The sequence below is a fragment of the Poeciliopsis prolifica genome, unplaced genomic scaffold, assembly GCF_027474105.1.
Source record: "Poeciliopsis prolifica strain line A6 unplaced genomic scaffold, Auburn_PproV2 SCAFFOLD048, whole genome shotgun sequence".
NCBI lineage: Eukaryota > Metazoa > Chordata > Actinopteri > Cyprinodontiformes > Poeciliidae > Poeciliopsis > Poeciliopsis prolifica.
This window is the reverse complement of record NW_026562423.1, coordinates 2,141,589-2,168,517: the sequence shown is the minus strand read 5'-3', so window position 1 is coordinate 2,168,517 and position 26,929 is coordinate 2,141,589. Positions and strand designations below refer to the sequence as shown.

At 41.4% G+C, this 26,929-nt stretch overlaps 1 protein-coding gene across 17 annotated transcripts in view; it reads right to left on the bottom strand.

Annotated features, from left to right (window-relative positions):
* The window catches only part of cacna1g (calcium channel, voltage-dependent, T type, alpha 1G subunit), a 237,074-nt gene that overhangs the window by 36,083 nt on the left and 174,062 nt on the right, over positions 1–26,929 (bottom strand). For 10 of the 17 annotated variants that reach the window (XM_055057671.1, XM_055057672.1, XM_055057656.1 and 7 more), the window contains 12 exons: positions 26,535–26,716; positions 25,334–25,669; positions 24,457–24,636; positions 23,981–24,081; positions 19,597–19,720; positions 16,943–17,011; positions 14,702–14,886; positions 7,067–7,193; positions 5,983–6,108; positions 5,059–5,148; positions 4,679–4,871; positions 1,603–1,653 (listed from right to left, as the gene is read on the bottom strand). In XM_055057671.1, the coding sequence (XP_054913646.1) occupies positions 1,603–1,653; positions 4,679–4,871; positions 5,059–5,148; positions 5,983–6,108; positions 7,067–7,193; positions 14,702–14,886; positions 16,943–17,011; positions 19,597–19,720; positions 23,981–24,081; positions 24,457–24,636; positions 25,334–25,669; positions 26,535–26,716 (1,764 nt within the window). Of the gene's footprint in view, positions 1–1,602; positions 1,654–4,657; positions 4,872–5,058; positions 5,149–5,982; positions 6,109–7,066; positions 7,194–14,701; positions 14,887–16,942; positions 17,012–19,596; positions 19,721–23,980; positions 24,082–24,456; positions 24,637–25,333; positions 25,670–26,534; positions 26,717–26,929 lie in introns of all 17 variants that reach the window. The other 7 variants (XM_055057661.1, XM_055057662.1, XM_055057673.1 and 4 more) reach the window with 2 other exon arrangements.

Genomic DNA, 26,929 nt, shown 5'->3' with positions numbered 1-26,929 from the left:
TCTGCCTCCTGTAATTGATGCTGTAGAAGCACTGAATGATTAAGGAGAGAATCTGGTAGCTTAGAAGCAAAACATTAAGAACTAAAGGACAAAATAAGTCAAGTTAAGGTAATTATCTTAGTTTATAAACCAAACTCAGATATTATTTTGCCCAAAGGAAAAGTGGATATTAAATATTTAAGGCTAAATTAAGCTCATAGATATAGTTAGCTAGCAACTGGCAGCTTGTTCGCGAGATAGCAAGATGGGAGTGCTAATATATGCTAATTAGCTTCCTCATAAACTGAGCTAAGATTGATTAAAGGTTAGTTTATGGAAGATAAATTAAAGTTATACAAAGTCATGCTAAATGAAGCTCAATTATGATAAGATTAGATGAGCTTTGCTAAACGTAGCTAAAGAGAAGAACTGCAGAGCAGTTGGTAATTATGAAGTTGTGTGAAAAAGTAATTGTGTTCAGTTACGTCCATTCTAGTTAAAAATAATAAATAATATCTACAAATAGTTACATCACTCTTTTTTAATCAACCTGGCCATTTAACTCACAGCAAACTAATGCAAGATACTGTGAGTATCCTAGTACTAATGGTTCCCTTTGCATCCAATTTTCTGCTTAAAAGTAAACTTTTTTCCTCAATCTCATGGCTGCTGTGCATATAAAACAGTGGAAATTACAGTAAAAAGTTGTTTTTTACTTCACAATGTTTGAGAGATGTCAATGTTTGTTATATTCCTGTACAAGCCTCGAGTAATGAATATGTCACATTGCAGGTTGTGTGAAATTCTGAAAAGTAGTTGCTGGGTGACAAGTGATCACAATTGCAATCGAAGTAATGTTCTAAAAATCAGTTCATCTCAGAAGGACAACGGATATTGGTGAAACACAACTGCCCACAGACATGGAACGTATCGATTTCTGAAGTTACGCACATTTGATAAGACATTTGCTTTGATGTTTGGACAATTGGTGCTCAAATAAGGCAGCTGTACACCAGAACCCTCAATGACTGACAATGCCATCAAAAGCAAAGAACTGACTTTAGAACAAACATGTTCTGTTTTCTGACTACAAATTGTGAGTTTACAAGTTCCCGTGCGGTAAAAAAGTCATTATTACTGTTTCTACACATCTTCTGAAAGAAGATCTCTCAAACCACAGTTCATGTTTAACCACAGTTCATGTTTAAAATATAAGAGGTCAATCAGTTCTCAAAGTCAAAGTTCCTCTAGTTGTTTTCCATTACCAAACTCTCCCTGCCTCACCCCAGTCCATCTTACGCTGGGTCAAATTAGCTAAGGTCTTCGTTCGTATGTTACGGTGGAGAAGCTGCGGTGCGGTGCTGTTGACAGTGGATGGATCGCAGGCAAGAGTGGAGCAGCTGTGAAAGACAAAGCCACGACAGAGAAAACAGGTAACAGTATGTCCAGCGGATTGAAGGCTGATGGGAGAGAGGCAGGGGGGCGGCGACGCAGGATGGGGCCCTACCTCCCGTGATCACTGAAATTAGAACCCTAGCCACCATGGTGGGTGGTCGTGGTCGGTGGCAGCAGGGGGGATAGGGTGTTCAAGGGGACACATACAACATGCTGGAAACTCTGTACCTTTCAGTGTGCCGTCAGAGAGGGCCCAACTCACCCCCGGAACCAATAAATCTAGAGGAATGAGACCGTGTTAGTCAGAGGCTGAAGAAAGCAAGGAAGGAAGGATGGACTGAGTGTTCGAAACAAGAGAGAGAGTTAAAGAGAGAGAAAGAGGGAAAGAGGGATGGAGTAAGGTTAGAAGGAAGCGATGAAAGATTTTAGCTGGTTTATGTGCCTGTGTTAGGTCTTTCCAGTGATTCTGAGTCCACTTCTTCTGATCAATGTTGCTGTCAATTTGTTCCCAGAACTTCCACAAGGTTTACGTTTTCAGCAACCTACTGTACACCCAACACCTTGTCGAGTCACCCCTGTAACTCATCGCCATCTGCAGGTAACCTTGGCTTTCTGTGTCGATACACTGCTAATAGACCATTTTTCGGCACGGTTGTATGAGGGGAGGCGTAACGTTCATCTCAAAATCGGGCAAAGATATTCAAAAAGGAACAAACTGTAGATGTGAAAGAAGAAAAAATAAGACACGCCCGTCCTTCCAACACAACGTTTGCGTATGTATTCTGTGTGTGAAGGGGAGTTTTCTCAATTGGTCAGGTACTCTTGTCAGACACCTTCTGTAAAAGGAAGATTAATTTTCCATCTGTATTTCTCAAGAACTTAGCTTATCATACAGGAGAGATCTATAAACTGTAAGCTCTAAGTGACTATTTGTGTCCACTGCTCCTTGCACCAAGTAAGAAAAAATCAGAAAGTGCCTTTAAAATATGAGGTAAGAAACAGAGATGCACCGAGAGAAAATGGTTGTTGATTGGAATCGATAAGCTCTTGAGTTCTCAAATTCTAAAATCAGATCTTTTTGCATTCGGTGAAGCCATCTATTTTTGTTATCAGCATTAAAAAAGTACCTAAACACTTAAAAAACACTTAAAAGAATAGACATGTCTGCTTTATCCACAATATTTGTTTTTTAAAACAGCACAAATCCATGAATATTTAAGAATTCCACTAAATATGCTTATAACTCCCTAATTTGATCATTCACACAGCGAATATACTGTAATATGACTTATTGTGCACATTGGAAATCATTTTAGCACAACCACAGGATCTAATATCAACAGTGTTCCTTATTTTCATTCTTCAGGATATAGCCAATCAGCACCAATGTTCCCTCTAATTTTTCATGTGTCTGGGCGTACACACAAGCTTCCTGGGCACACTGAGGACCACTGTGAGCATCATCAGTGTACACGGCGTGGCCACGCACAAGTATCATAAATCTGGGATCATAGAAAGTTGCATGGCTTATTAAAAAAATCAAATTACATCAGCAATTTTCATTCGTTTGCTTTTAATTTAAGTGATTTGCTCAATTAAAATAAAAAAAAAAGAGAAAACATTGCTGTTCATGAGATGCATGCATAAGTAAGAGTCCTGCTTCAGCCAGGGTGAGAAATGAGACATTACACCTTTCAGACATAAATGTTTGTTCATATTAAAACATTCACATTTTGCACAATGAAATGTTTTCTGTAGCTTGTGATGCAGTATAAATTCTTGTAAAATATTTCAATACAGTTTTTTTCACGTCTGCCCTTCTCGCTTCTCACGTCTTCTCACTTCTCCACTGGTTGTACACTTAGCCTATTCTCACCTGCACGGCGCATATGACCAAGGCACGTAACCTACGTACACGCAGCCAATCAGCGCGAAAGTGAACCGTATCGTATCATTGGCTGGATTCCTGTCACTCACTGAGTTCGATCGCAAAGTAGTACGGAAAAATTTTATTGGTCCATAGTCAAAACTTTACGTTGGACTTTATTTTATGCGCTACATAGATTTTCTTGTGCGCTGAGATTATGTGAGCAGTGCGCGATTGCGCAGGCGCGCAGCTTAAAGGGAACATTGATCAGCACCAAGGAAAATAAATGGGACTGGCTGCTTTCAAAAGGCCAGCCGATAGCATGTTGAGGAGCATTGAATGTAGGAATTTCAGCTTTTCATTCGAGTAGTGCATATCTGCTCTACAAAACAAAGAAAATCCCTGAATAGACGGGTTGTGGAATTTCGTTACTCAGGAAATAGTGTGGATTACTTTGACTAAATAACTTTGGACCAAAGTCTAAATCCTATCTAAACCATAATATAGAAAGTCGGCAGCAAAATTCTCATCGGTGCATCTCTAATACAATACCATGAGTTCAGGCACTTGATTCAAAACAGCTTATGCTAGCTAATGCTAGCTAAGGCTAGCATCAGCTAACACCACTTTTTTTTTTGAAGGTGTCGGAAGCAGTGGAAGGGGCAAAAATCAAAACAGGCAGCTTGTTATGAACTCCTATACAGCCGCAGGGGAGGGGAAATGAGCTCTCAGCCCTACAAATCTCCTCTGCAGTGATCCCACATCTCAGCTAAGGCGTAGCGTCCAGATTGTAGTTCAACCCTTGCCCCCTGCGGCTGTACTAAACCACATGCAGAAAAGAGGAAGGGAGGGGGGGAGCTCACCTGATTTATTATTCAATAAGTCCCCCTCCCTCTAGCTCTGTGTATCTTCTACCATGCAAGCCCTGTATTTCAGCACCCACTGGGCATGCTTCAAAGGGCCATCCCAAGCACGACGTCTACGGTAGACCAGGCAAGGTAAGGGCAGTGGGAAAGGAATGACGGGGAAACGCCAATGGTCAGTTGCTCTAACTTCTTAGACCCTCCAACTTTGGGAGCTTTTCTCAACAACCAGCGTGTCAAACCTGATGCTAGTATTGAAGGAGAGCAACCAAAGTCTGCGGTTGGGTCTGCAGAGCCAGAGCAAATGACCACCAGACTACATTGCAAACTATCCTGGGGGAAGGAGGATCTAAAGGAAAAGGGGAAGAGGATTGTCAATAGAAAGGGAAGGTTCTACCGCACAGTAGCAACTATGATTGGCGCTAGCTCACTAATTGCGTTCTTTTAGATTTGGCCAAACCAAATTAAAAAGCAAAAGGAAAGAAAGAAAAATAAAAAAAGGCTCAAGCTCAATTTCAAGCAGGACTCAGAAAGATGTGGAAAGACTACCGACCAGCCAGCTCCTTCTCCTTACTCCGTCTCTTTTTCTCCATTCGTTTCAGTCTCTTCTCCTCCCTGCGTTTGGCCTCCTCGGCCTCCTGGTGGCGCCGACATTTGTGGAAGTTCTCCACCACCACGCCCACGAACATGTTGAGCACAAAAAAGGCCACGATCAGGAGGAAGGAGATGAAGTAGAGCAGCATCCACGGGTTGTAGTTCATTATTGGCTGGAATACACAAGAAAAAGGGAATGATTTTAGTTTCCCAGAGGCTTCATGAAATAAAGCCACAACGTCTAAAGAACATGTTTTTTTTCATGGTTATGAAAATTTTAAGTTCAAGATTGTTGCAGGACTTGGCAAAGAGTCAAACTAACCACAAGCAGTAGTTCTGTCAACATCTTAAGATACTTACCTGTTGATCCACTCCTACAGCATCAAGGCCATCATACATAATATCCACCCATCCGTCTTTTGAGGCCAGGACAAAAAGAGACATCAATGCCTGATAGAAAAGCAAAAGAGGAAATTTGTATTAAATGTACACAATCTTCTATCTTTTTTTCTTATCATCACATCTCAAAGTCAGTAAAGCCAAATCAGACCTTTGGGGCCATTGCCCTGCAACTTTTAGATATGTCCCTAGACTAGCACACCTAAATCGATTGTCTGAATAATGTCCTCTGTATCCTGTCAAGTTCTCCAGACTCCTGCTAATGACCTCGCTTTTAGACTCGGATGTGTTGAAGCAGAGCTGCATCTAAAAGCCGCAGGACACCAACAACCCTCGAGGCCTGGAGTGGATGACCCATGTCCAGACAGTACTGCCAGCAATAGCATGAAGGAGGTTATGGGCTGCGATGACAATTGAAAGAAGGTCTCAACCATGGATTTTATTTGGGCTGAGGTATGGGCTTGTGTTTGTTATTCAAAAGTACTCACATTTGACTAATACTTAAGAATACATAGGAGTTCACAGTGTTGTCTTTGAGGCCGAAAGCCCCTCATTCAAACCAAGTCTACTAATCAAGTTTATTCAATGTTTGGAAATAGAACCCAATACTGATACTCAATTTCTTCTTTCCCTGATGAAAATTTCAGTTCACCAAAGGTCCTCTAGGTCAGTTAGAAGACCTTGTGCCACAGAACCAATCAATACCTGAATGCAGATAACAATTTGACTGGCTGACCTAAGCTTCTTTCTGGGACACCTCAAACAAGAAACCAGAGAAACACTGTTATATCATAGAGTTGGCGGTAGGCGTGGTCAGTTATCAGTATCAGCATCGACCTGGTTTTAAGCTTAAGGATTACAGGTTATGGGTATGGGGTTTCCTACCTGCCCCAGGTTGTCAAAGTTGTACTTGTGCCGGACCCATTTGTAGTGGGCGCCTTCGCAGTCTGTCCTGTTGGTTATGTTCCTCACATCCTCCCCCTGACACACAAAGAACTTCCCCTTGAAAAGCTACGGAGAAAAAACACAAAACATTCATAAAGCCACTTCACAAACGTTGGGTTTCATTCCAGCGTTCAGCGGAAGGAAAGCCCATTCAGAGAAGGATTGTTTTCACTGAGGAAATGCACACTTGATTTGTCTCAGACTGTGAAATCAGTACTGGAAGTTGAGATTTTAATGGGATCTCTGGCCAGAGCATGACCCAGCAAAGCTGCTCAGGTGACTGAGGTCGAGGGACTGTAACCTTGAAGCTGGCCTTTGGTTTTAGGGTCTAAAGCAGGTGATATGTAAGAAAGCTTATACAAAATTAATCAACCGCTGCATTATAGAAATGTTTAGCCAAATAAAATGCACATTTTTAACTAGAAAGGCCTCTGAAATGAGGAGAGGATTCAGGATTCCTCAAGGTATCCTCACAGCCAGCAATGTTTCAGGACTTCACTTGGACAGATGGTTTATGGTCATTAGCACACTGATGAAGGATAAACAGAAGCTCAAACTGCTCCAGAGGCACGGTCTCTATTGGTACCGGGAGACACTTGGCTTTGCACTTTTTACTCAGCCCAAATAAGTAATGCCCATGAATAAGGTATAGTGAAGAGAACATATGTAGAAACTACAATTTGTTGCATTTTCAAGAAAAAAAGGACTCTCCTGTCATCCTGTCGGGATTCCTCCAGTGGATTATAACCTGGTGAGCCACAAGGTTTAGCTTTTGCCCCTACCAGGCTAAGCGTTGCCTTGTTTAAGTTTTTTTCTCAAATGTTTGCATTTTTAAGACTTTATAGTTGGTGTTGAGATATTTCAATAACACATAATTATCATGTGATATTTTCAAATTTCCTGTCAACTTCATATATTTTTTAGTCAAAAAGATGATGTGCCGCCGGATGAATGACTGCCCTAGCAGCCAACCACCAGGCTTAGCAAGTTTTCTGATCCTGTATGTAGTGCTCTTTCCTCTCACCTGGACTCCAAGGATGCCAAAGATAATGAAGAAGGCACAGCAGATGACCACGATGTTCCCGATAGGCTTGAGTGACGACATCAGAGTCTCCACCACCAGCTTCAACCCCGGAGCTCTGCTGATCACGCTGGAACACGGCATAGGACAGGGTGTTAGTGATCCGCATGGGCCTCTGTGTTTGTGCAGCAAGCGGTTAGGTCACTACTGTACAGATGAGACCAGATGGAGAAGGGGTGCCTGGAGCACTCGCTCGCTCTCTCTCTCTCTCTTTCTTTCTCTCTCTCTCTCTCTCCACCTCCATATACTCTGAGCATTGCAAGAGGCTAAGATAACATGTACGCATTGTTTTTTATTATTATTATTATTTAAATTATTTATTATTAGTGCTTTGCAAAGAACTTCTTTTGATTTTCTTTCTTTCTGCTCTCGTTGTTCTTGCCATCTTTTCGATTTCTGCAGTTGAGGAAACAGACACATCTAATTAAGCCAATGTACTGATGAGAATGTGCAATTAGTGCCAGCAAGGCTCCCGGTGCTGCAGCTGAGCTCCAGATGAGCTTCCCAGCTAATCTGAAACCTAGAAGCACATACAGTATATACATAATGTGTTCCATGTTACTTTATAACCATTTAAAAAAAAGTATTTTATTGGGATTTTATATGACAAATCATAAGGTATAGTTCTGAACTTGAAGGAAAATTATCAATATGTCAACTTATTTATTGTTATCATTATTGTTCACTAGTAAAGATGTACTGCCCCTTTTTACCCGAAGCCCCTTAAATAAATCCAGTGCAAATTCACATCTAGAAACTGAAATTTTTGCCTCTTGTTCTTCCAGCAAAAAATCCTCCAGCTCAATCAGACTGTACTTTGACTAGGCCATTCTGAGGCCGATTTACCAATGGGAACTAGCTTAAGCTAAATCTGGTGCAAATAATTTTTTATTAATGTTTTTTGTGACATAGTTTATTAATTTAAATACACTAACAAACTAAACTACACACACACACACCACACTTTTCAGACTTTTTTTACTAAAATTGTTTGAAAACCTTTTTTTTGTTCTCCTTTTATTTCCCAACAACTTTGAGTAAATAAAAAAATCACTTCAGGTGCAAACAAAACAACAAAACGTCCAACGTTCTCCCGCAGAAGTTGGAGGAAAATAGTGGAATGATGGAGAAGGTGACTCACAAGCAGGTGTGACCGAAGCCATACAACGCTGCACAGTGAGAGAAGTCATTAGCGCGATGATCTGCTTAGACTTTGTTTCTCTCTCTCTCTCTCTCTCTTCTCTCTTTCGAGAGCGCAGACTGTTGAGGGAAGTCTGACTCAACAACCCGATCAGAAGAGACGCGAGATCAATACGCCTGCTTCGAAAACACAAAGCTGAGCTGATGCTCTGTGGGTTTTTTTTCTTTTTAAAAAGAATGAAACAAATTCTAGGGTGCGGGTGCGATGCCGCCTCTGATTCGTAGGGGGCAGCAGTGTTCAAGAACTGTAGGTCTCATTTTTCAGGAGGTGTTGTACAAAGGTGTCCTCGAACATCCGGGGTTTCAGAGCATACTGTATGTGTGTGTGCAATTAATTATTGCATGAGGAGATAAAACTCTTCATTCATCTTTCTACCTTCTTGCGTCATGCTCCACTTTCCAGATTCAGTCTGAAAACAGTTAAGGAGGAAAAATGATGGAAGGACGAAGCACTTACTCCCAATCAGTGTTCTCTGATAATACAGTGCAGGCTGTACACAAACAGGCGAAGGACTTGCCTTTGTACGGGACATGAAAAGGATGAGCTAGAGATTGCGTGAAGCTGCTTGGAGGGGGGGGAAAAAAACAGAAAAGTTCTTTGCTTCCAATCTAAATATCTGCATAATTTCACAGCATGTTCCTGTTTTGTGTGCGGCTCAGAGGAGGCAGAGAGGAGCGCGCGGAGATGCTCGACACCTGCACACCCGCCTCCATCTGTGCCGCCGGGAAATTATTCAGAAAAGAAAAAGGAGGAAAAGGGTTTGGGCGGGGCGGGGGACAACAAGCAGGGAAACAGGAGGCAGGGGTGTTCAAACAATGCGAACGCTGATTGAGTGACGCCGGGATGCAGAAAAAGAGATGAAAACAAGGAGAGGAGGAGGTTCAGCTTTTTATTATTGTTTTAAAAATTCCGAACGGGGTTTCTGGGTTTTCTTTGTTTTCTTTCCACAAATAGAAATCTGGGGGCTTTGTGTTCATCTCGGTTGCCATTACGGCTGAAACACCACTCCGACTTTACACGTCCAGAGGCTGCAAGTTTTGCCTGATCATCTTCACAAAGTCGCCCAAGCTTAGATTGGATGGAACGCGTCTGCCAGGGGCAGTTTTAAAATCTTGCCACATGTTTTCAATTGGATTTAGGACGATTTCAAAACATTAATGTGATTTGATCCAAGCCAGTCCAGCGGTATGAATAGGGTTGGTATCCTGATGGGAAATGAACCTCAGTCCCAGTCTTAAGCCTTCTGCCGCTCATATTATGCATCACATCAGTTCCATTGTCAAATAATTGACAGATCAGAGTCCAATGAGATGTTCAAAGCGAGCATGCTGTTTTATAACCTAACCCTAATCTGCGTTTCTCCAGAAAGTCCTCCCTAACCCGTTTGCTGTGTTCCTTGGTCTTCACAATGCCGTTTGTTCACTAATGCTCTATAAAACCTCTGACGCCTTCAAAGAACAGCTGGAAAATGTGAAAACGCTCAGGAATACGAATAGATTTGATAAGCCAAGCCATTAAAAAATCATGTTAACTACAACTGGATGCAAATCAGGGGTCAAGGAAGGCAACAGAAGAGACAGCTAGCACATTAGCTTCCCTCTCAGAGGGCTCAAGAAAATCACATCATCGGCTGACGAATGAGCTCAAGCAGAAATCTGGGAGAAGTTGCCAGTAGTGGAGATATATCAACATACACACCTAATGACGACCTACTGACTGCAACACCCGAAGCTTGGAGTCAAGCGGGATAAGTGGGCCCAGCACAGCGGGTGACGCGGCCGGAGGTCGGAAACGTGCCGTTAGGTGACACATGGTGGAATCGGGGACGACACCCTCAGCTCTAGTTGCGGCCCGGATAATAAATGACTCCAGTCTGTGTGTGCGTGCGTGTGTGTGTGTGCTCAGTTATGCTCTGTTAAACAAAGCTGATGCATCATCCTGTCACATGTGCATATGCTCTTGTACTCCGGCAGACCTCCTTTTCCAGCGAAAGCCGAAGGTGCCGCGAATATCTCGACTCCGACGGAAAACGGCGACACGCTCATAGAGCAATGATGCACTAATCATCTGTTGTTGCACTTCATGTGTGGCACTCAGTGTTTGCACGCAATTTTCTCGCCACATGTTGCACAAAAGGCAAAATGTGCCTTTATCCTTGGCTTGCAAACACAGAGAGGTGTTTGTTAGTTCCAAGCTGCCAGGGATTTGGTCGTGGGAGCATGTTAATGACGACGTGTGATTGATGCATATTCCCAGATCGGCATCAGCAGCGCCAGAGGCAAAAACACAAACCAACAAGATCCAATTCAAACTCCCGCTGAAGAGCGAGGCAGACACAATCAAACTGCAGGAACAGGCTGATCCTGGTATTAATGCTGAGGCATTGTGGATGACTAATCTCCGTCTTACCTAATGTGTTTTAATAGCTCTGAGGGAAAAGTTTTTTCACTTGGTGGCTGTTTTATTGACTGTGAAGACAGTGAAATGCTTCACAACGAGTGAATAACATTAAGGTTTAAAAATTGTTATTAAAAATTGAACTGAAATGATTTATCTGGTCCTGGTTGCTAATGAAGCGATGCTTTTAGCCGTGCAACAGCACAAAAAGATTTTGGTTAGATACAAATATATATTATTTACATCTGGGTATTAGAGATAGGCTGGTTGGAGACGAGAGAACAACATATGTCAACATGCACCTGGAATCCTAAGGAGATTCTATCAGTTCAAACAAAACTGATAGAAATTACTTGTGCTGAGTTGGTGCTGGTTTGTGCAGCTGAAATATGTGTAGTACAGTTGATTGACACTAAATCAGCTTGATTTTGTAAGTGTGTGTGTATGTGTGGGGCAGACATTGGAGGATTTTTAGCAAAGTTGGTGCCCATGAATAAGCCATTGTTACAGTTACAGTTATTGACCAGACAGATGCTTTTAAAGGGGTTTTATTATTTTTTGTGCTGCTCAGCTCGCCCAGAGCAACTTGTGGTAGAATCTGCCTAGGAGCTGCTGCATTGCGGAATTAAACAACAATCACCACCTTAAAACGATTCGACTGTATTGCTTTACGATTGTGCCGCCTCAGCTGACGAAGAGCATCAAAGCCGCCTCAGCTCTTTTGTTTTTGCTTTACTTCTTTCGTCATTTTCATTCTACCGTCTCCGTCCCTCGCCTTCGCCTCGACTCCCAAGCGTTTTCTCCCCTCTGCTGCCATTTTGCATTTCCCTCACACCGAAGACATTACACTCTCCTTTGCACCAGATAATATTTGCCTTACGCTCTGAAATTGCCCAATTTCCTGCTGTAATTGCTTTATATTCTTTAATCTGACTTTAAAACCTTCTCGGGGTTGACATTAAGTCTGCATCAGCCTTGCTGCCATCTAGGGATTAAATAAAGCAAGGCCGAGATTAACAGAGTGAGGAGTCAGCAGAAGTTAAAGTAAGGTCACTCCTGCGAGTATCCAGCTTGTTACATTTAGATCAGATTAAATCAATTACTCATTAATGTTACTTTAATATTTCACCTCCTCAAAGTGTTTTTTTTTAATTAAACTAAGTGTATTGCTGTACAAAAACACACAATTCTACTTCTGTTGAATGCTATGCGTCCTTTTTAATCACTTTACGCCATAAAGGAGGTTTCAAGAAGTTTCTATGTATTGATATTGATATATTTAAAATTTGATGACTTCATAACTACATGTAGCAGTGGATGTAATGTATTTGAGGTGATCATCTAATTTAATCTTTTTTTTTATGTACAACTACAGCAGAGATTACATAAAGGCATGGATCATTTACAATATTGCGATAGGTTAATATCCCTCTGCGGGAAATAAATATAAAACTAACTGAAGCAAAGGAATGTTCAGAGTTGATGTTTCAGGTGTGCTAAGCTAAAATTCAGCATTTTTAATTTGCTTTTTAAGTTATTTAGAGTCGGATGTTGATTTTAAATCGATTGCGAAGCGTCGTACCTTTTAAAGTTCTTATTTTTCTTGTCTGAGAACATGTTCAAAGAGCAAAAGAACTTTCTTTTCAGAGACCTTTCAGATGAAACTCAAAACTGGGAGTAGAGCAAAAACATCCTGTCGTCTTTACGGCGGCGCGGAGCAGCAGCAGCCTCTGCAAAGGGCTTCACTTTGCTGTCAAAGGTGAACGTCAAGAAACCAAGAAGACGGGAAGAGGAGAGATCACTGGATACTTGGTGGGATAAATTTGGCGGGATGAGAATGAATATTTGATTTCCGTGCTCCTCTCGAGAACTGAGATAAATATTCAAAAGAGGTGGAGGTGGGGGCGGAGGAAAAAGCTAGCAGAGCTCCCCTTCAGCAAATGAGACGCTGAGCATGAGGATGTAAATCAAATCGAGCGTGAAGCCGAGAGAATACGAACGCACAGGAGGAGACAGGCGGACGCAAACCGTGGCTCAAAAACCCGACGTATACGGGTATTTTTAGACCAGAACAAGAAGCGTCTCCAGATTAGAGATTTCCGCTGCATTTCCGCTCAAATAAACACGACTGTCCTAATATGTGGCGACAATAACTTGGGTCTGATGCTAAAATAAATGCCTCCACACACACGCGCAAACATATACTTACCCAAATACACACACTCCGTCTACATCAAGCATGATGCTCAACAACTTGGGACGCATATTTAAGGATTTACAGTTAAAAACCTTGAAGATCTCGATTCATTATTATCCACAAAATACTTAAAAGCAAATGTTTGCTAATACATATTATGTAACAAATACATTTCAGAATATATTTTTGGCTAGGTAACATATTAAAAGCCCTTTTTTGTAATGAAAAAAATGTCTGTAGCTACGCCAGACTTAAAGAGAACCATATATGGATGAAAAAAAAAAAAGATATTTACATCAAAGTGTCTGACATGCTTCGGTTGTACGCAGCAGATGGATCCTGTCTTGTTAAGGAGAATTATGTCAAATTAATAAGTGGCCACTTACAGGCCTCTGTTGCCCCCTGGGTGAGGGAATCTGGGGAGCAACCCCAAAGCTGATGGATTTCATTCCGCCACAAGTAAAAAATAACTGAAGCAGAATAAGTATCCAGACAACAGAAGTGATGAAACCATCAATTAGTATCAAGTTTTAAGCTGAGTTTTTAAAAAATGTATCTCAGTTATGCATTTTATATTCATGTCTATGTCTCAGTTTGAAGAAGTCAATAAAAGTCCTCTGTAAGAAACCCTCTGTATGTTTTCCATGATAATTAGCCTCTGCTACCACTTTTCTTTTTCTGTGTCTAAGCTAAGTGACGAAGGTAGCGCATTACTAATGGTACTTGGTATATCTAAACTCAGGTGGCCTTCATTAACATGTTCAGAAAGGAAAAGAGAATGTAGTGGGAAGACCAGCAGCAAAGACTGGGGATGTAAAGTTGAACTGAATACGTCGGCATCTGTAGCTGTGTTTCTGTTACCAATGTGCGCAGAATTGTCAATATTCTGCTTATATCGAACCCCCCAACCCTTATTAAATAAAAAATTAAATTAAAATCACACATGAATAAGTTTGTTCACGACATAAGCCGTTAGCAAATCATGTAAACAGTTACTTGAGATATATATCTCACCCAAGGCGCTCATCTCATCTATCAGCCAATCTGAGGAGACTTCGAGTTCTTAATCGGTGGTTGGAGCGACAAGCCGCGCCTACTTGTGACCGGCTACATATATATGCGGTGATTTTGGAAAATTGTAGCCCGCAATTTTACAGAAGAGTAAGAGTAAAACCTTCAGACCTCAAATAAACACTTCACAAACTGCTGTAGCTAGAGTGATGCGATAACAAGTGTTTCTATTGGTGTGCTACATGGCACACCAATAGAAACACCATTGGTGTGGTTTGAAAGCTTTAATCCTCGACACAGATGTTGCGGGTTCAATTCCCAGCCTAATGACATATTTCCCTCTTTCTCATGACTGACTTTCCTGTTTGGCCGCTCTCAAATAAAGGCCACTACGGCAAACAAAAGCTTTAAAAAAAGTGTTTTGTGAAATGCACTAATTCTTGATACGGCAAAAAAAAAACTGATACTATTTAAAATAAATAAATAATTTATTGATTGAAATGTTTCAATTAATTACATTTATTTTTGTGATTCGAATTTGGTCAACGGAAATGAGGCTGATGACAAGCACCATAGCGTCCCAATATTGCAGCACCAGCACATCGAGCAGCCCTGCTTTGAATAACTTTTTAGCAGCATCGCAGGTCTTGTTGTGTTGTGGACTTCTGTAGTTCCAGTATTGAGACAGAGGCTGTTGTCTGAGTAACCTTGGCCTTTCCTGTAGCACAGTTACAAGGGGGAACTTTGTAAAGAACTTTCCCCTGGTTCTTACCGGAGCGGCCTGAGCGTCCTCAGCAGCCGCAGCACTCGGAGCATGCCCAAGATTTTGGTTCCCGTGTTGGAGATGAGAGACACCAGGATGTCGACGACAGAAATCATCACCAACATCCCGTCCAGGATGTTCCAGCTGCTCCTCAGGTAGGCTTTGTCCCCGAAGAAAAAGCCCATGGCCGCAATCTGAAACAGCAGAGGGCGACGTAGAGCGCGATTATACTCTCATGAAGAATGAAGAATAGCAGAGGTTGTTCGTCTGAAAATTTTGGTCTCTACAGGATGATTTAATCCCATGCATAGTTTTTTTTGTTGTTTCTTTTTATCTATGCGGCAGTAGATTGGTTTTCTATCGAGCTTTTCATTTATTCATTACTGCCCAGCTCGATGCTCGTTGTTCACTGATTGTCTTCTTGGCTGCAAACATTAGAAAGCCTCAAAGCGTTCCAAACTTCATTTCTCAAACTATATTCTCCACATATCTACCTGTCAAAAAAGCAATTTGTACACCCTGCACTTTCTCTCTCATATTAAAACAAGCCAACGTGCCTATTTGTTTTTGTTGTTTTTTTTACTTCATGCATTCCAAAACATCTACTACAATCAAACCTGAGCGCATGATCATCATAGTTTGATTTTAGCAAATAGCATATGCAGCTCCTGAAATGTGTTCACATTTATTTAATTTCCAAAATTGTTTTTCACCACAAGCGGAAGGAACGAAAGAAGAATGAGCAGTTCTCAAAAATCCTAACAAAGATAAATCGGGGAAATACAAATGCACGCCACACTTTAACTCCCCTTGAAGTTAAAGTGTGGCCTACTTTGTTACGTTACAGAACATCTTACTGCTTTACTACTTTCCCACTTTACGATTACTGCTAACTATATGAGCACTTATCCACACCTCATATTGTTCCACCGAGCTGCTAGCTCTGTTAGCTGGCTGCTAACTCTTATACATTTAAATAAATCAGTCGAAAGTGCTATCTAATATGAAGGTGCTTCCTGCTCTGTGTCCGAAATCAAATTTGGAAGTAGATAAATATGTTTGTGATGAGTTGAAGCATATTTAAAATGTATATTTTCTTTTATGCTTTATACGTGTTTGGTTTCCCTGAAAATGAGGGGAAACTAATGTTCTGTTAAACCACAGCGGTTGTGATACAAGACAGGAAATAATGACGAAGTATTGATTTGTTGATTTTTTTTTCTTCACCCTATTCCAAACTTGTTGGATTAATAAACATGGTAAAAATGGGAAAATAAACGAATTCAGACAAACTGAAACAGGAAACTGGAATTTGAGGATATTTATTTAATTTTTTATATAAAAATTATAAAATCATACTAGATAAAATAGAATTTTCTGGGGCCCATATCTAAACTTGTTTAAGTTCAGCTGCTCTTTGAGTTTAGGCTGAATTGAAGTTGAATTAAAACAGAATAGGCGTTCAGGAAATGCATTGCAATGCAAGATGATCTGAAATAACAGAAACATGTGTGTGTGCGTGTACGGCGACCCAACATTCCTAAGTAACTGGTCCAAAAATAGAGACAGAGGCTTTGAATGAGTGACACCCATGAACTTTTCTCTCCTCTGCCTCCACTCGCTGCTGCCCACGCCTCCACGGACCCCCATTCAAAGCAAAGTCATTTTAATCCAGGCGAGACGATTCTTCTCCTGTGCGTGAATGCATGTTTGTTCTCTCTAGTCTCTTTTTTGAACTCATTTTCTCTCCATTTTCCTTTGTGCTTCAGGGGTTTAGAGCATCTGGAGCCATAAGGGAGATTTTATTTTTATAAGGAACTTTGCCACTGAAGTGGATTTATCAAGTCTAGTTGCTCTGTCTTTTATTCTTATGCTATCTTTTTTTTTTTTTAACTGTGAGGTGATCTGAGATGTTTAAGATCTTTTTTTTTTTCCACCCGGTGCTATTGGATACATAAAGTATCCAATAGTTTCATGTTGCATGCAAAGTTTCACGTTTACTTCATTGACATGAAACAGCCATCATAGTTCTGTCAAAAAGTTATATTAAATATGAACAGGATAAAAAGATTGTAGTTCAACAAGTTTTTCCCCACATTGTGATTTATTGAATTGTGGCATGTCTGGCTTTCCATAACTGCTGTAGACCAAATTGTTGTTAATTTTTTTCATGCAAATCCCACGAATCAAACTGTTCTTTAGCAGTTAAATGAATACAGAAAAAATAACAAATGTGTGTGAACATCTCACCTTTACAGTCATCTCTGCCACGAAGATTGCGGTGAAGATGTAGTTGGAGAACGTCAGGAAGATCCGCTCCTGCAGAACGACCAGGCGACATGAAAACGGTTAGGATCCCTGTTTTCCTCCCCAACATCTTTATTCTTTTGCTTTCCGCTGAGCCTAAAGTTTTGCCTCTAAACTAATCCAGAGTCCCACTCAATAATGCATGAGGCAGCTACTTTCCTCATATTTTATCTGAACTCATCTTTTTTCTATAAACACTCCTGCTGCAGTCTAATGATAGCTGGCAGGGCCCCTTATGAGGCTTGGTCTTTATTCACACTCCATAAAATATTCAAGCTAGGAATCTCATTAACATTCTTTTCTTTACAAATATTCAAGAGCGCAGTCGAGGTTACTTAAAGTAAGCGTTTTCCTGTCGAAGGGATGCTTTTCACGTTTCAGCATGCCTCCTTTTGACGGGAGCTTACTTAGGAACCTCAACGAGGACAGAAGAGGGAAAACACGAAGGCTACCAAGAATAAGATCCCCTCACCGAGTGCTTATTTTCCCTGCTCCCCCCTCTGCCTAAGGAAAAGACGACCCTGTCCTGCCTCTAAACGTCTGTGTGTGTGTGTGTGTGTGCGTGTGTGTGTGTGGGCGTAGGTGGCCGTCTTTCCCACGGCCTCCGACTGCCATCGCACATGCTCCGAGGAGTCACATGTGTACACTACAAACGGAGACGGCAGGCTGGGAACAACAGGAATGACATCAGTAGAAATTCTTCAGTGGAGATGGTCCATAAATTCCAGTCTGCAGATGCAACCGTCATCTCTCTCTCTCTTTCCTTCTGGTGGATAAACGAGGCGGCTTGGTTACTGTGACAACGGTCACATTCGCTACGTCTAGAAACTTTCTCAAAGGGATTTCTACCACCGGTTCATATTGTATTTATACATTCAATGCCGATACGGTTCAATTCAGAGCTTCGGACAGTAATGTAATCTCCCCCGGTTCGGTTAGAAATAAATCCTCATAGATTATGTGATGCTCCTCAATGTTTTACACTCAGATGCAGCGTGGCTGTATCCGGGCAACCCCCCCTCCCAGCGCCAAATGAAAACAGAAACGAACGACGGGTCAAATGCAAAGGATAATAAGCTAATTATTCAGCCAGCATTCAACACCCAAAAGCACTTCATCTGCGTAACGATGAATACACTCAGACTCAGTGAAAGCCCTGTTGGTGTTTTTTTCTTTTTGTCAAACTAACACAGAGGGTGATGGAACATAAAAAAGCGGCTCCTTACAAAACGGTCGCAACAAAACGATGAATTATACATGTTGGGCATGTTGTACGCGGCTCGGAACAAAATCGATTTACAATCGACTTCATTAATACGGAACAAGCCAGACGGACAAATGACCAGCCGTGGCAAATATGGGATGTGGAGGACCATTACCACCGTTCTCTTTCCTGTCTCAGGCAGCTTGCTGCGTCATGCACTTTCTTCCTATTTCAATAATGACAACAGGATTCAGAACAGGGGGGAGGGACACATTTTTTCTTTTTGGAATACCACTGTTTGATTTGAGTGTTAGCACGACTGATTGCTGATATTGAAATCTGTTTATGCAGGCTGAGGTAAGAGAGAAGGAATCCACCTACGTGTGTGTGTGTGTATGCGTGCGTGCGTGTGTGTAATCTCTTTGTCCTGATTAGTACAGGTGGGCCCCAAACATCTCGCCTTTCTGGACTTCAGCCATGCACATCGGAGCTCAAGTAATTTAATCAATTATGAGAACACAAAACAAGCAGAATAAGACGTTCCGGAGACACTCAACCACAAATAGGGCAAGATTTATGTGAAAACTGCCTCAAAGTTTGAAATCGACTGATAAGGACTCTTCAGGTAGTCAGCCGTTTACGTTCACGCTTTTGTTTTGAAGTGGTTGAAAAACGTCGCATAGTCACGTTCTCGTCCTCCCAATCCCCAGTAACTTTATTGAAAAAGAGAAACATACAGGAACAAAATGACAGACAGTACAGAACAACATGCTCAAGCATAAATACTATATTTAGGGTTATTGACAATTTTCATCGTATCCTTTTTGTGCCACATAAAGACTATTTATTTGCCAAGATGTGAAAAGGTTAGATGGGGTATGAGTTGTGTAGCAAAGGGACAGTATTTACGGCTGTGGGCCTTCGCTTGTTGTTTTTCTCCATAGAGCATGTCTTTCCGCCACACCTGCCCTGTTTGAAGGGATAACGCCTCAGCTGTGGAGGTGGCGGTGCTGAATATGCAGAGCGGCAGATACAGAGGGTAAAGCACACATCACCCAGAGCAACTGGCACACAATCAAACAGGAGTGGTTCCCTACTTCCACGATGTTCCGCTCCAATTCTCTGCCGAGTGTGAGCCACAGAACGAATTCTGGCCAGTGCGAGCGCCTTGCGTTTGGACTCGCTGACAGGTGCTTTTTCTTTTTTTTTTCCTTCCTGCATCTCTCTTTGGGGTTTTGTTAAGCTGTCACAGAGTGCCTCCATTATCAACTCGCACACCTATGGAACTTCTGTTCATGATTAATACATTACATTTCTCTCTCTGTGCATCGCTGAAGGCTGAGTGCCAGCGGTGTCAAGAGTTTAACGTAGCAGAGGAAGCTTTGACGCTCACCGCACTGGTGGGATGGATGCGAGGCCTCTCCATGGCGATGGTGATGCAGTTGAGGAAGATGATGACCAAAACGATGTGGTCGAACATCTTGTGGGTGATGATCTTGTTGCACAGGATTCGGAACCTTGGGGAAACAAAAAAACATCAATTAGACCAGAAGAGTGTATTGAGATGTAATGTATTTAAAGGGCAGATTGAAACCCAAATGCTTTGGTGCCCACCCTCTATTGCAAAGCAACTCGCATTGTGTCTGATGTTGATGTTAGAGCCCAGACTCAGTTTATTTCTTCCCAGTGTTGTAATTTAGACTCTCGTTAAACTTTATATGAGCATTTAGCAGGACGAGGATCGAAGTGAAATTAAAACGTGGACGTGATCCAAGCAATCCAAACGGAAAATATACGTTCCATGGATTAAACGTCTCTAAAACGTGAAATGCTCTCCTGTCCTGTAAAAGAAGATTTACTAAAACTAACTGATGACACGCCAGGTACTTTTGTTTTCAGAGGACAGGTGTAGATTTAGGTGTCGTTAGCTGTGCACGATTTCCAACGAAGAGGCAGCCAGGCTGTAGGCTGATGGAAACAAGTTCTACATGATGGAGTCAGGGATTAAACTGGGAATCAAATGGGATTTGGAGGCTCATCTGATGTGGGTCTGATCTGGGTTTTTGGCTTTATTTGGTAACACAGACATCATTGTGCCACCAGTCACAGAGTCTCGCACGCATGCGTGTGCATGTGGGTGAGTTTGTTGTCTCCCTGCGCTTTTTCATACATTATTAATATCCGCATGCCAGAGGCTTGATTATACAGAATTTATGTGTTTTTCTCAAGAGGCAGAGGAGGGAGGACACATGGCTCCATCTCTTCCTCTCAGGCTTAAAGGGCAAATTTCTGGAAGTGAACTTTAGCAGGAAACGGTTCCACCTCAAAACTCCCAAACACACACACACAGACACACACACAGGCATGCATGCACTGAGAGCTCATTTCATTGCTAAAGAAACAAAAACAACTGTCACTGGATGCTCAAGTGAAAATAACACTTTCAGTCAGAAGTCATCCTGATAACAGGAAGCGAAATAGAAAACGATTCTGACAGGAGTCGGAAGATTTCACCCCACCGCTCCCACCCTACTGACCTTTGCAGTTTTTCCGGCATCAAAACAAACCCTCCTGACTGACAGGTGGCATTAAGGTGTTTCATAGACATCACAGAGAAGCATATCCAAACTCAAGAGGAGAAATTGACAGAATTTAACAGACGTTGTATAAAAAAAAAAACAACAACAAACTCAAGATGTTCCAATTGGATTCTAGGTATTCGGTCCTGATCACAGAGATCTGTGTAGTTCTAGATTTTAGATGGAGAATTTTAAACATTCACAGCCTAATTTGGTGTGTACGGATTGGAAAAGTGAAAATGAGACAATAAACACTTGTAAATCAAATCTTGGATGTCTTCTTTGAATCTAACTGTGTGGCAGACTTGGTCCAGTTGGGGCCTGAAACATTTGTCACATTTTCAGCTGGTGCGGTGTGTTTCCACACCCTATGACAAAACCAGTTCCCCTCCTCGCCTGAGGTGGCGCTGCAACAAATACTACTGAAGGAAATGACACAAAAACCTCTGAACAACTTCCTTCTTCATAAAATGTAACCAAAAATGGAGAGGAGTCAGATTTTAGTGGTTGTAGAATTTCTCTTTTGTCTGAGACAAAAACCATTTCTCCTACGAGCGCTAGACTAGTATTTTTGTTTTGGTTGTATTTACCCAGAATGCCCTGCACTATAGTCCACTTCCTACTTTTAGAGAGGTCTCCAGTCCTCTTGGCATTCACATATCCATTCAGACCGCACCTGAATTCGCTTAAACGGAGTGAGTAAACAAGCTAGCATTAGCCTAGCACAAACACAAACTGTGGAAAGCAGCGGAACTTTTTCTGCAGGTTTTGTGTGATTAAAGATAAATAATGTTTTGACAATGCTGCAGATCACAAGACCCCAGGGGAGTTTTCCCCATAAACCCTTTCCAAAATATATACAACACAAATCAGGGAACTGAAGCATCCAGGTCTCCTAAAAGTACTGAGATGAATGAACTTCTGCTAATGTGAGAGGTGAAAATTGCTTGACTTTGAATAATAAAACTAGAATTTGTTTTTACTGTACCAAAACATGAGGAAGTACTATTTATTTAATTTGTTAAAAACATTTATCTGCTTAGCATTTATTCTCTTTGCACTGATGAAAAAAAAAAAAAAAAAAAAAAAAAAAATATATATATATATATATATATAATATATGAAGAAAACTTACTTTTTATCATGTGTTGTGCATTTTTCTTTCTGGTTTCTAAGTTTGTGGGGTTTTTTGTGATAGAAAAAAAAGCACATAATAATACATCATTTCAAAGCTATTTCCAGCTTTGTTGTGGCATTTACAGCCTGAAAACAAACATTTGTCAGCAGGAAAACAGTTTTGAATTCAGAAGCTGCAGGAACTTGGATGGCTGCGTGTGAACACCTCCAGACAAATGCAGCTTTTGATCCTCTTTCAACATCCCGTTTGCTTGATTTAACGTCTAAATAAGCTCAAACACAGCTCAGCTAAAAGGTCTGCAGAGACAAACTAAATGATGTCATCGTAGTGCAATGGTTGATTTGAAGGGTGAATAAAAACCCATAATACATCATGCGCCTGAAATATGCGGCACTGTTTTTAAAGTGACCCGGTCAAAACAAGGCAGCAATGATTTAGGTTATAAGATAAACTGTCATAAAATAAAGAAACGGGAATTAATTTTCCAAGACATATTATCACTATATAATTCAATAATTTAAAAATGCCACTCTATCAAACTCAATATTTAATTAATAAACAAACTATTTAGTGAGCAACCTAAATAAGCTAAATATTTATTTAGGTAAAAAACTAAATGTTTTGCTTATTTAGCTTGTTAGCTAAATATCTAGTTGGCAAATCACTTTAACTATTTAGCTTGCACACTGAATAAGGTAAATATCAGAGGAAAAGAAAGGATGAAGGTGTGACATGAGTTTACATAAATGTTCGCAAGTGCCAGCTTTTATTTTTGGCAATCCACTTCCAATAATCGGCAGGTTAACTTGCAGATTAGCTAAATATTTCACCTTGCTTCAAAATAAATATTTGGCTTGCTAACTACAGTTTTAGTTTGGAGTTAAATGTTTAGTTTGAGGCTAAATATTCAGATTGCTAATATATATATGTCTACATTCAAAATAAATATTTAGTTTCGCTGAGCATGCAATTTGAAGCTAAGTATGTAGCTAAGCCCAAATACAGCTCAGCTAAAAGATCTGCAGAGATCTTTAGCTTCCTAACAAAGCCAAATTGGCTTGCTAATCAATATCAGGCTGCAAAATAAATATTTTCTTTAATTTGGAGATAAATATCCAGCTTCCTGACAAAGTATTAAGTTTGAGGGTAAATATTTAGCTTGCTAATAGATATTTAGCTATAAAGTAAATATTTGGGTTAGAGCTAAATATTTAATTTTAAATTAAGCGTGAAGTTACAATTTTAGCTTGCTAATAAAACATTTAAAGGAACATATTTAGCTTGCTAAACCTGCATTTTTTTCCCTCTTAAAACAGATTACATAACCCACATTATTGCTTTTATTGGCTGTATTGTTTTACAAATGTCACGCCGTACTGGCAGACGCTGCGGTTGTTGCTGCTGTAAAACGGCAAAGTTCAATAACTCAAGAACATAAGTCTATATTTAAACTGGAGGCTTATGAAACCTGGAGCTCTTAATGGTGTTGAAAAGATACAAATGTTCAGATACAATCGCGGTGTAATTATAGGACAACAATTAATTGACTTTTTTTTGGAGTTCAGAGCGAAAACGATGGCGGAGGAGTGTAGATTCCGCACGCGGCCGAGATAAGGCGACGCACTTAGAGGGAAAAACTCCCTTCCTCCCTCCGCTGCTGCTTTCTCACCCCTGATATGGCAGAAATGTGCAGATGAAAGAGACTTCTGAAGTGTGAGTGTGGGAGGGAATAGGAGTTGATATAAAAAGGGATGAGGGAAAAAAAAAACCTGACGCATTCATGTTGCGGGAAAATGACTTTAGAGTCAGCACTATGGAATGTCAGTCGAACGGAGCGATAAAAAAAAGAGAGAGAGAAAAAAGAAACCTCTTCTGGTCAATTGGAAGATTACATTTTATCAGTACATTTTCAGAGTTGCTTACTTTCTCTATGACAAGGTTTTGACAGCTTTACAGTCGGAATAGAGATTGAAAAGCATTTTACTTGGTTACGGATAGGAATCTGCAAGACTCAGTTAAAATGTTGGACGTGTTGGACAAAAAAGAAAAGTGGAGCGTACCTGGACTCGGGAGGGAACAGGTAGAGGGACCAGGTGTCTCTCTGCCGACACCATGCTGGCTGCTTCTTCTCCATCCATCGGAGAATCCTGGCAAAACGACTCTGCACAGAGGAAAACATGCACAGAAAAGAAACACGCGTTATCCAGATGTCCAAAGCCTCCTGCTGGATAAACCGGCTTTACAAATAAAGCCACCAAAGTTGCTTAGCTAGCCATAAAAAGGTTGAACGGCTAAAGCCTTTCCTCTGCCTACATCTCCCAGAATGCTCAGTGGTTCTTGATCGGACTTCAGTAACAGTTCTTTATATTGAGTATAGAATATTCTATCACATGTTTTCTGCATTAGTATTGCTTATGTGTCTGTCACAGTATATACTGTTATTGGGTTACTGTCCAGCCCTAGTCATAGTGTTCAGTCTCCAACATCTCAGGAGGGCAGAGTTAGTGTATGAAGGTAACTGAAGGTGGAGACTAACCTGGTTGACCTCCTCCTCCGCGTTCTCGTCTTCTGTGTTCTCCTCCAGGGAGACGCTGGTCGGGCCCAGGGGCGACGGAGTTCCTTTCCCGTTGCAGTCGCTGTGTTCTGGAGGCCGTATGTGGGCAAGGGAGGGCGGCCTGGAGCTGTGCATGCTGGCTGAGCGGTGCAGGTAGGGCACCTGCGTGGATGAGATATTAAAAAAAAAGTGCAGGTAAGTAAATTAAGGACTACTTATGCTTAGCATCCCAAAACGGGAACATTTACTTTATGTACTTAAGGAATTGGAACAAACTTAGAATCCAGAGGAACTCACCTTACTACCTTAGATGAACATTATCAGAACAGGAATCCAGAGAAACCCAAAAGTTTATAAATTACAGACAATTTATTCTTAAACATGGGGAACTAACATGTAGTTTTATACTTTTTCTTCCTTTGTTCTTTCCTTTGGTTTATTTTCTTTGTATGTCCTTCTAACTTTTTCAAATTGCCTTTGAACAAACAACAGCGGCTTCTCTTGGTCCACTAAGGTTTCATTTTGGCTTAAAAAAAAAAAAAAACTGAAAAAAAATTATATGATTGGGCGCTGGAAAAGTCTGTGTTCAAATTGTGCAAAAAGGAGTCAGCAAGGACATCTAAAGTAGCTTCTCAATGCTAAACATGATGCAGCAGCGCATAAGTTGTCAACGTTAATGTCATTCACATTTCTAAAGAACATTTGGATACCTTGGTCTTCAAGATGCTGTTGGTTCTCCACAAACTTACTAAGATGTTAACATTTGTGGTTGTAATGGGACAAAATGAGAGCAAATTCAAGAGGTAAGAACACTATTAAAGAAGCTTGGAAAGTCAAACAGCTTCAAAAACTGCTCTACCTGCAGCAAGGCCTCAGGAGGCAAATCCATGGAGCTCCGAGTTTCCACGGACTCCATCCTCCTGTGCCGCGGTCCTCTGTGAGGCTGCGACATCGAGTCCGTCCTAGGGAGGGACGTGTCGTCTTCGTCCACCAACCCGCCTCCACCTTCTCCTCCACCGTCTCCTTCGTCGGAGCTCGAGTTGCCATCTCCGGACAAGAGAGACCGCCGCTCGCCAGACTGTCGCTTCTGCCGCTTGTACGATGGCGCGCGGCTCAGGCTGTTCCAGCTGGACCGGCGGCTGCCCCAGCCGCTGCCGGTCGTCCATTGGCCGTGCGGGGAGGAGCGGGCGCTAGTCTGCAGAGGGAGCGGCGCAAGAAGATGACCAATGAGAAAACTTTGCTGTTGTTCGTTGGTTACTTGTGTTGTTTTCTTGCATTTCTGGGCAGCTGACCTAAATAGAGCTGCTCTACAATGTGATAATCAGAGCTGTGACTCACACTAGTGTGTTTCCATTAACCATATAATTGAGTAGTTTGACATTTTGAAAATAGATTTGTTTTGTGGAAACACCCCAATTCCGAAAAAACTTGTTTTCCTATAAAAAGTTTTGCAGCTAGGATGTGGTTACAAAAAATTGGTTTACTTTGCAAAGCGACAATGGAAACACTTTAAATCACACAAATCACGTGATCAACAACCAGATGTTGCCACTGGTGCAAACCGCGAAGAAAAAGCAACAGGAAGTAGCTGGAGGATTATACACGGCATATTTTTAATAACTTATCGCATGAACAAACTTGTTCACGTGTGATTTTAATTGAGTTACTTATTTCATGGAAACACTGCAATTGCAAAATTGCGTTTCTTCAACATTAGCGGAATTGTCCATATCCAATTGTCTAATGTCAATGGAAATGCAGCTACTGACATAGATAGACATGAGCACATGGAAGATTGGGATTTAATCTCCCAAGTCTTCTTTTTGATCATCAGCTTGTCAGATACAGCAGTGATTACAGCCAAAAGCAGACGGCTGGATCGATAGAAGACATTAATCATCATCGCTCACTGCGAAGAGACACGCACTCAATTGAGACACTGTGGCCAAAGCCGAGTGGAATGCCAAACAATTTCTTGCTGCTTGGTTGCATCCTGGCAAACCTTCCATCCCAAAAGAGAACTGCAAAGCGCAGGAGAAACGAATAACACTCTTACTCACAGGCGACTTGTCAAAGCAGGCTGGGTCCATGGAGATATTGCTGCCTTGACGAGATTCGTAGCCCAGGACGGGGTCGCCCGCCACGGGCAACTTGGGGACGGGCATGGGCGTGGCGGCGGTGTGGGTGATGAGCGGCGGAGTCAGACTGGTCTTCATTTCCACGTGACCATTCACCGGCACTACTGTTGAAGCAGAGACGGGTGGCGATTGGAGAGTGGTTAGAGCCTATAAAGATTTTCATACGTTGCTTTATTATCTGAAAAAGAAGGACTTAAAAATGGAGAATCGAGTATCCATGTTACTTGTAGGGTAACATGAATACATCGGCACAGCGGCGATCTGATGGAAGTGAAAAGGAACATTGTGTTTGGCAGCAACACCAATGCAGAGCAATA